This window comes from Garra rufa, chromosome 18 (assembly GCF_049309525.1).
Source record: "Garra rufa chromosome 18, GarRuf1.0, whole genome shotgun sequence".
Taxonomy (NCBI): domain Eukaryota; kingdom Metazoa; phylum Chordata; class Actinopteri; order Cypriniformes; family Cyprinidae; genus Garra; species Garra rufa.
In genome coordinates, this window is record NC_133378.1 from 23,913,491 (window position 1) to 23,923,733 (window position 10,243).

Consider the following 10,243-nt stretch of genomic DNA (forward strand, 5'->3'; position numbering starts at 1 on the left):
TGATGGCATTTCTTTAGCCAGCTTCCCCTGTCTGATTATTTTCGTATCTAAATATTTACATTCCAACCTTGACATTTTCCACCTTATCAAAAGGGTGCATTAGCGGCTTTGTTACCTGCATCACTCAACGGCAGCTGATAAATTCAATACTCTGGGACGCCAGACAAAAGCCTCTCTTAATTTGGGCTCAGTGAAGCTGCGGTTTAGGACAGGAGGGGCTAAATTGAGAACAAAGTTAATTGTCCTGCACGGGTTACAAGGTTCAATGGTTTCCGTCATAGTTTACAGATGGACTGCAAACCAGCAACTAATTAAATAAGGGCTGCTTTGACCAATTAGATAACGCAGTCATGCAAATCTGCAGCAGAGTACACAAAAGCTGTATTGACTTTTAAGGGCAGTGCTTAATGCATCACAATGAAGCTGTTATTAGGAGCAGTAACTTCATTTCTATTCTATCACGGCTTTTTATTGCTAAAGAAAAAAGAAGTCAAAGTGACATTGAATTTAAAGTCCCCATGAAATCAAAATTGAAGTTTTTTGGCTTTCAGTATGAATATGTTCGCCTTAAGGTTATCTATAAGCTAGTGTGCTCCAAAAACAATAACAAAATTCGCATTTCAAAGATATAAGCATTTAAAACTTCTGCCAATAAGGATCAACGATTTTGATGACACTTCAGCTTCTCATCAACTTTCTGTCCAGTCAAATGCTCTCTAGAATCTGAAGCGTCCCGCCCCCTACACTATAAATAGACGCTGAAGCTGTGGCTGAAAGCGGTCACTTGTTCACAGAATTTGTATTTTCTAGATAGCAAATGGCACTTAGTGCACTATATAAGGACTAGGGAACGATTCAGATTGTGAATATGCATTCCGTTGGGGTGAATGAAGTGGTTTGTGTCACACAAACTGCCTCAGCGCACACACGGATTGCTCCGGTCTAGAGAGACAATAGCATGGGGTGGATCATATGTGCGAGTCTGCACAGACAACAAAACCTATTGGACACATTTGGATGCTATTTTATATATATATATATATAGATAATGTGATATGGATGATATTGTGGTTGTCATCCGCTGTCAAATGCGGCTTTTCTGAGCTCAACATCTCTGGCCCAAGATGTGATCTAAACAAAATGCTATTGGCTATTTAAAAACGTGGGCAGGACTGCTGGATATGTCCTGTCTTCCTGTTTTAGTTGAAATTATGTCAAAACATAGAATAATGCATTCAGTGGGCCTTCAAAGGCTACAAAGATTTTATTGTGACTGAAAGACAAACTTCCATTACAAACAAATCCCAATTCAGTGTTATTAAAACAATAAATAAAGTAAAAAATAAATAGACTATTAAATAAAGTACAAAACAGTTGGCCCAATCAAACTAGTTTTTGTTTGGAAATATGTATGTTTGTACAAAGCTTTTCAAATTTCGATGTTTAGAAACAGTTCAGAACCAAGATAGGTGATCAAAAATGACAATTTTCCCTTTCCAAAAAAGTCTGCAGTCTGACAATATCAATGTCCCACTTAAAAAAAAGATATGAAATACAATATCAACTGCAAACAAATACTAAATATGTCATTTCTAAGTATGGAAGAACCCATATGCATCTAGAAATATAATGAAATTAACAAGGAACTGCAATATCCTCCATTAAGAGTTAAGGACATTAGGTAGCTGGAGTTTATAGAAAGGCTTTTTCCCCATACAAGAGGCTTATCTACCCCCATTTGAAATCATATTGAGGTCTTATAAGTCAGAGGAAATAATCAAGAAAGGTCGTAGCATTTCATCCCAGCATATCTTGGGATCAGTTAATCATAAACCAGATCCTGCCAAAGATAGTCTGCGCAATTCACAGCTCCAGGCGACTTTAATCTGCAGATACAGAATGAATACCAGACCTCGGTATATCATCCACACATCCTGGTCCGCATAACTGTCCGTTTGATCATTTTCTTAGTTTGCGAGGACTGTCACTTGGTGCAAATATCTGAAAATCAGAACCGTGCATTTGTTTGCAGAACACCGCCGGATCGCATTTTCCCATTTGATTTAGTCCGACAATCTGTTCCAGAACCGTTTTTTTTCTTCTTCTCAACCCATTTCCATTTTGTCATTTCGCTCGCTCTTTGTTCCTTTCGATCCTTAATGTCATCATTGCTGTAACCTTTCATGAAGATAAAGGATGAGACAGCTGCTGAGATTTCTGATTTAAGTGCTATTTCATGGCGGTGCCTCCGCTCTTCTTGTTTGCAGAGAAAACACAGGGTTTGAGGAACGCCTCGCTGCTCTGTTTCATCTAAACCAGAGACTTTAAACTTGATGGTCCAAAGCATATAGCGCTGAGAGTGCAATTGTAAAGAAATGTCATCGCGCGAGACATCAAATCATGGCCAACTCAAGCATGATGGAAACCAGAGAGCATTACAATCACCTTGATCTCAGCAGAACATTGCTAAGTCTTACGTTAAACCCATAACCGCCGACTTTCTGGTAGACAAAGACCTGCGGGGCTGGTTTTCTCTGGTTTTACTGAGTGCCGGTTCTTCTACAACACCATTGGAGGAGCGACGTATAAGATGAGAGTGCTAACTAGCGTTGATCGCTCTCCGGCGAAAATTAAGCATGCATATGAAACTAAAAAACAAAACTAAAGGAATTACTATATCTTCTCTAAAAAATAAACATATGTGTATTGGTAAAAATAGATCTAATATACATGGTCTGATGCATACATCAATAGCTTTTTGATTGTTTTACACTTCCTCCATTTTTGATTGAGGTTCATCAAATGCTACGCGTCTCCACAGCGGTGAGAGTCCATCTCGCTAGACTGGAGGGTTATGGCCAGGTCAAGGGCTGTCCCTGCAGTCCGATCCCGAGGCAGCTGAGAGTTTATTCGGTCCACGGCCAAAGGGTTTGTTTGGTCCCTTCGGTGCATTTTGAAGACAGTTCACACTGCAAACACACTCAGGGTGCTCGTCTGGTCCTTAAGCCCCAAGATGCTGTAGGCAATCCTCTTCAGATGGCCCGGCAGACGGACGCCAATGTTACGGATATCCCTGGGAAGCAGAAAAGAAAGAGCGTGTGAGAACTGGAGGGCAGAACATTTTATTTTGTTTATCTTTTCAGTTTATTTTATTTATTTTACAGATTCTGTTTAATTTTAGCTGAAGTTAATACACAAAATTTTATATTACAACATGTGTCCAAAACCAAACCAAAAACCAATTTTAGGTTTGAAAGTGTATTTTAGTTTATTTTCAGTTTTGGCAAGTTGTTTTACTTATTTTTATTTCTTTAGAAAATGTCTGTTCTTTAGTTTCTGTTTTAAATTTAGTCTTTAGTTTTAGCAACGTCTTTTAATGCAAATGGTTTTTATAGTTTTATAATAAGAGGTAAAGTTCTATAATAGACCATTAAAGAGTTATGTTAGTTCAATTTTTGCTTTATTGTTAATTTGTCTTTTTTTAGTTCTTAGTTTTTGTTTAATTTTAGCCAAATATAATACACTAAATTTTGTATGACAACATGTATCCAAAACTAAATCTAAAATGAATTTGTCAATTTTCATTTTATTTAAGTTGTTGTTTTAATTTAGTCTCTATTTAGTTTTAGCAACATTTTATGATATCCCATATGAATATATAGTTTTACAATAAAAGTTAGTGTTTTATAATACACCATTTATGAAAAACTAAAGCAACAGTTATGTCCATTTTGATTTTATTTTTATTTTATTTGTTTAGTTTCAGTTTTGCCAAGTTATGTTAATTTTGGTTTAAGCCAAAGTTTTAGCCAAGGTTTAGTCAAAGATCCTACACTCAGTTTTATAATACATCATGTCAGCATAAATTCAATAATTATTTTGGATTTGGAGTCAAAAAATGTATTTTAGTTCAGTTTTAAGTTTCGCCAAGTTGTTTTACTTATTTTTCATTTCTTTCGAAAATGTTTACTGTTTAGTTTCTGTTTAAATGTTGTCTTTAGTTTTAGCAATGTTTTAAAATATCCATGCAAATGCTTTTTATATTTTCGTAATAAGAGTTCAAGTTTTATAATACACAATTTTCAAAAAAAAGGTCAATTTTTGTTTTATTTTAAATTCTTCAAAACTTCAAATAGTTGTTTCATTTTAGCCAAAGTTAATACACTAAAATTTATATTAAAATATGTATCCAAAACTAAATCTAAAATTTGCTTAATTTATTCGCGCTTATTTTAGTTTTCATTTGTTTTAATTTAGTCTTAATTTATTTTTTGTTTTAGCAATGTTTTATAATATCACATGTGAATACTACATATATATTTATAATAAAAGTTAACGTTTTATAATACAGTATTTATAAATCCATTTTTGTTTTATTTTAGTGTTTGTTCAGTTTTGACAAGTTATGTTAATTTTGGTTAATACATCTGTAAAAAAAATTATAATGCAGCATGTCGGCTTTAATTCATTGTGGATTATTTGGGTTTTGGAGTTGAAAATGTATGTTAGTATTTTAGTTTAGTTTAGCTAAGTTGTTTTACTTATTTTTTATTTCTTCAGAAAATATTTTTTTCTGTTTGAATGTAGCCTTAAGCTTTAGCAACGTTTTATAACATCCATGCAAATGCTTTTTATAGGTTTTATAATAAGAGTTTTATAATACACTATTCATAAAAAACTAAAACAATAAGTATGTCCATTTTCGTTTTATATTAGTATTTGTACAGATTCAGTTTTGCAGAGTTATTTTAGTTTAATTTTAGTTTTATTTTCAGTTTGTCTTTTCAGATTGCTTGTTTATTTATTCATTAAGTTCTTACAGATTTCGTTAATTTTGTCTTAGTTTGAGCAATAGTTAATACACTCAATTTTATAATACATCATGTATCTAAAACTGAAATAAAATGACATTTTTTAGAATTATAAATTAATTTTAGAATATTTTGGTTTTAGAGTCATAAATGTATTTTAGCTTAGTTTTACCACATTTAAACATTATTTATTTTTATTTCAGTTTCAAAATGTTTATTCTTTAGTAGTTATACATTTTAGTTTTCATTACTTAATTACAGCTTTATTTTAGTTTTAGCAAAGACAACATGCAAATGCAAAGTTTTTAAATACACCATGTTAAACTAAAATTTTATGAATTATTTTAATTAGTCTTTAGAGTTATTTGTAAAAATGTATTTTTGTTTAGTTCCCTCAGTTTTTATTTGCTTCTTTTATTTGAATCCTTTATTTAATTTCATTTTGAAAATGTTTATTTAGTCTTTGCTTTAGTTTTCATCAACGATAATAACATGATGGGAGGCTGCATGAAAATTACACACAATCTCGTCTTTCAAAAAGTAATTCAGAGGAGGCGTTTGAAAGATAGCATGTTATCTAAGTCCTAATTACATGTTTAATTAGCGCCTTGATGATTTAATAAGGATTCCCTTCACCCGCCATGAATCAGAGCTAGCCTTGCACTGGCGGCGGAGGACTTGTAAATAGTTTCTGGTTTTAAAGAGTGCTACCAGATGACACCAGATGGAACAGTCGGCCATAAAATAAAAGACAAACACATCAAAGACATTTCTGGTCGTCCACACAAAGTTCAGCGAGCTTCTAGGCTAAAAACACCCATGGGAGCAGAGCCAGAGGTCTTGGAGCTACGCTGTTCCTACACTCCCAACCCCTTCATCAGTCAAACTGCCTCCTCCGTGAGGTCCAGCACTGTCGTCTTTACCTCCACATCTACATCGGCTCTCTCCTTCACCATCCCTACACTCTTTCATCTCATGTCCTGACTTTTAAGTCCAATCGTGTTGATGTGAGGGGGAGTAGCCGCATAGCCTCATAGCCCCAGCAGGCAGAAACGGTGGTTCCTGGCTTGAGTGAAAGCACAGGCCTTGACTAGCACTGTTGGGAATGGGAGGGATGAGAGAGTCTGCCGAAACAGTGGGAGGAAGGGAGGGATGGATGGCAGAGGAGGGGAGGGGGAACAGCATGCCACAATATACCACATCCAGGCCACTAAAAACCCAATTCTATTCTTTCTCTGCTGCCACGGTGTTTTCCGTTCAAACTTGAATCCACGAGAAGCATTTTAACGTGTTTGCTAAAATCCTGCAGAAAGCTTTTTGAGTTTTTAAGTAAAATGCTAGCGCTCGTCTCGATTAAAAGTCTTAAGAAGGTTAAATCATTATTACAATTTATGTGGTTTCCGCGCTCGCCAGATACAGTAAATCAAAAATGGTCTGCAGTTGAGCGAGATTATCCTTGCAACCAAAGCATAAATTTAAGCCACATTCAATTACCGGATCCCTGAAACAAAAACATGGAAAATATTTATACGTTCTAGGAATTATTAAAAGTTAAAAGATACCATCTTATTTAAATACGATCTTGTCCTGACCAATCAGCCTCAGTGTAAGCCGTACGCCACAGGAAAGGAAGCTCTGAATTCCTTCACAAATTCCCAGAACTCTCAAATTGTGTTCATCTGGGGCCGTTTTATTCAAGGGACTCTTTTACATAATGTCAGAATACTAATTTTGTATTATGTAAGGGGGAAAACCGAAGGAAGTTTGTAAATAGGGTACTGTATGTCCAAACTCTGGCATTTTTAAATGTATATAAATTGGTGAAATTACAATACTATGCAAGTGATTTTTTTAAAAATAGTGTAATAAAGTTAAAAAGCTAAATTAAACTTTTTAAACAGTGATAACATAATAAATAATAATAATAATATAATTGTCATTTATAATAGTTAGTAATAATAATAATTTGTTAAATATAAATAAAATGACATATTTGAATAGTGAGATGATAATAATAACATTATTATTGTTTTTGTTCTTGTTATAATGTTATAATCATTGATTTTCATTTTTTTAGTTTTATTAATTGATTAATAATAATAATTATTATTATTATTTATAATAATTACAACAACAATAATAAAAGCATTACATGTTAACTATTTTGTTATAATAATAATTTTTCATTATTATAGTTTTTGTTCTTGTTATATGTTATTGTTATTAAATACTACTACTACTAATAATAATACAACATATTTTAATTTATTTATAATAGTTATTAGTTAAAATTAAAAAAGTTATTAATAAAAGCATATACATTTTGTTATAACAATTTTTCATTGTTATTATGCTTTTGTACTTATGTTATTAATAATAATAATAATAATAATAATAATAATACAAATAAAAAATACAAAATTGTATTCTTTTTGTAATTATTATTACTATTATTAATAATAATATTAATAAAAGTATTATATGTTAATTATTTTGCTATAATATTTTGTCATTGTTATTGCTTTTGGTCTTGTTGTAATATGTTATTAAATTACTATTAAATGTATTATTATTATTATAAAAGCATTACATGTTAACAATTTTGTTTTTATTACGATTTTATTAGTATTATTATTTTTGTTGTTGTAATGTTATTGTTATTAAATAATTTTATTCATTTATTTATTATAATAATAATAATAATGATTATTATTATTACTAAATAAATAATAATAATAATAATAATAATAATAATAAAAGTATTATATTTTAACTATTTTGTTATAATTATAACTTTTATTATTATTGTTTTTGTTCTTGTTGTTATACGTTATTGTTATTAAATAACGATATAATAACATAATAATAATAATATATAATGATAATAATTAAACATTATATTATTATTATAAATAAATGAATAAAGTTGTTTTGTGTAATAATTATTTTATTTTAATGATTATAATAATTATTATTCAGATTAATAATAAGAAAAGCATTATGTTAACTCTTTTGTAATAATATTTTATTATTTATTATTGTTTTTCTTGTTGTAATGTTATTGTTATTAAATAATCATCATAAAAATACAAAACAATTTTTAATACATTTATGTATTTATTTATTTATTTATTTGCATTATAGTAACTATCCTTTTAACTTTCATTTATCAGTACATGGCTAAGTAAGACAAGTCTGCAAAAAAAAAGGCTAATTTAGTTATAAATTAAATTAATAAGATGTTAACATCTTACCATCTTTCTTTGTATGCCAGAAACACCATTTATGAGCAAATAGTCACAAAAAAGTCCAGTTTCTATTTAGAAACTAATTTTGAGCGAATTAACCATAGAAAAAATATTTTGTTTTAATCTCCTGACAATCCTAGTTTTTAACTGGTTCCAGGAAAATGAAAGTCAAACATTTATCTGGACACCAGGATATGACACACCAGGCAAAGCAAAAATCAGTTCTGCAAAAATGCACTTTGGACACTTGGCGTGATCTCATCTGATTGTTCACAGCCACGTTTCCCTTGCATAGCATGCTAAAGGTTCCAGAATGAGGGGAACTAAATGTTACTCACTCGCTCTTCATCTGCAGCACCTGCTCCATGCTGACAATTCCGGCTATGCCGAAGTTTTCGCTGTACTGGCTCATCTTGATGGACTCCAGCCACTCGGCCACAGACCTGAAGGGTGAGCCATCTGAGCCACTGGTGCTGGGAAGCCGAATGGAAACTCTGACAAAGACAGAACACAAATACATTCAACAAACCGCACGACGAGACCTTTTTTGGCCTTTCCCTTATTGTAATTATTGGGTGGGAAGAGACACACGCTGCGAGAGGAAAACCTGTCTGTTCGGTTCGAGAATCTGCTAGAGATACGAAACGGCCAGATTTGTCCCTCTTGCACACATACAACGTGATAAACATCTAAAGATGCCAAACCATTCAGTGGTACCACTGGTACGTATCTGCATGTCTTAACTTTACCAAGGAATGACTTTGTTTGAACTACCGCTTGACGTTCTCGCACAAAATTGTGTAATAGTAGGTACATGCCTCAACTTCTCTCTGCGTTCACGCCTTTTAAGAATTCAAAGTATGTGTTGAGCTCTTACCGAGGGTCAAAATCTGCAATGGCCTTCAGAGAATCCGGGCTCTTGAGGAGTTTGTCTAGCAAGCTGACAATGTCGCCAAAGCGGGGCCGTTTGGAGCGATCTTGCAGCCAGCACTGTAACATCAGCTGATAGACGGCAGAGGGGCAGTCCATCGGGGCAGGAAGGCGGAAAGCCTCATTAATGGCCTTCATTACCTAGAAAGACAAAAGTACTCAGATAAGACGGAAGATCCTTTGAGACAAACAGCAGAGTTATTGTTCATAGGCCAGTCCGTACCTCATGGTTACTCATGTCCCAATAGGGCCTTTCTCCAAAGGCCATGACCTCCCACATGACAATGCCAAAACTCCACACATCGCTTGCTGAGGTGAATTTCCTGTACGCGATGGCCTCCGGAGCAGTCCAGCGAATCGGAATTTTACCTCCCTGTTGGGAAACAACTATAAACAAGTGTCAGGCAATCCCTTGTAATTTCCGAACATCCTGAAATAATAACCAGGTTGTAGTAATGGTAAAATAAAGACATCTGGAGTTAACAGCAGCTTTTAACCACACATTTATTTACTGTGTGAACTTACGCTGGTGGTGTAGGTTCCTTCGGGGTCGTCCTCTAAAACACGTGACAGGCCGAAGTCAGACACCTTGCACTCCATGTTACTGTTGACCAAGATGTTTCTGGCAGCCAGATCCCTGTGTACATAGCTCATGTCTGAGAGATATTTCATTCCGGCCGCAATGCCACGGAGCATACCGACCAACTGGAAGGACGACTTCTCGCCATCGTGATCCTGTGATAGAGTAAAAGTTTTGTTATTCTTGTGAAAGGAAAAATGCACATGAGGGAATTCTTGTGTAAATTATTTGCTGTGTTGAATCGCTTTGAAAGTGTGTCAGAATCATCTGTCATAATTTTTCTTCTGCCTCAGTGATGAATTTGACAAACGTACCTTCAGGTATTTGTCAAGAGCTCCGTTTTTCCATGTACTCAGTCACAATCATGGCATGCTTGACTGAAAAAGAAACAGACAAAGACACAAAGCGGCTTTAGAAAGCGAGAAGTAAAAACAAACAGAATTCTCAGTAAATGTTTGAGAGGAATAAAACTCAAGTAGCAACAAAAACGTATTAATATTTATTTAATACATATGTCTGTTAAGTAATAACACCATACACACACAAACATATACTCACGCGTGTATAGCATGTTTTATTGTAGTTCTGTTCAAACGATTAATTGCAATTATCAAAATAAAAGTTTGTTTATATAATGTGTGTACTGTGTATATTTATAATGTATATATAAAGAC

General features: G+C 33.3%; 1 protein-coding gene across 1 annotated transcript; it reads right to left on the reverse strand.

Moving 5' to 3' along the window:
- Nucleotides 1-1,234: 1,234 nt before the first annotated feature.
- epha2b (eph receptor A2 b) lies at nucleotides 1,235-10,140 on the reverse strand. The gene is given in 8 exon segments (XM_073822687.1): nucleotides 1,235-3,073; nucleotides 8,398-8,553; nucleotides 8,937-9,130; nucleotides 9,213-9,362; nucleotides 9,515-9,724; nucleotides 9,884-9,910; nucleotides 9,912-9,946; nucleotides 10,128-10,140. Coding segments are annotated over 8 exon segments (894 nt in total). The 3' UTR covers nucleotides 1,235-2,964.
- Between the last annotated feature and the right edge of the window lie 103 nt (nucleotides 10,141-10,243).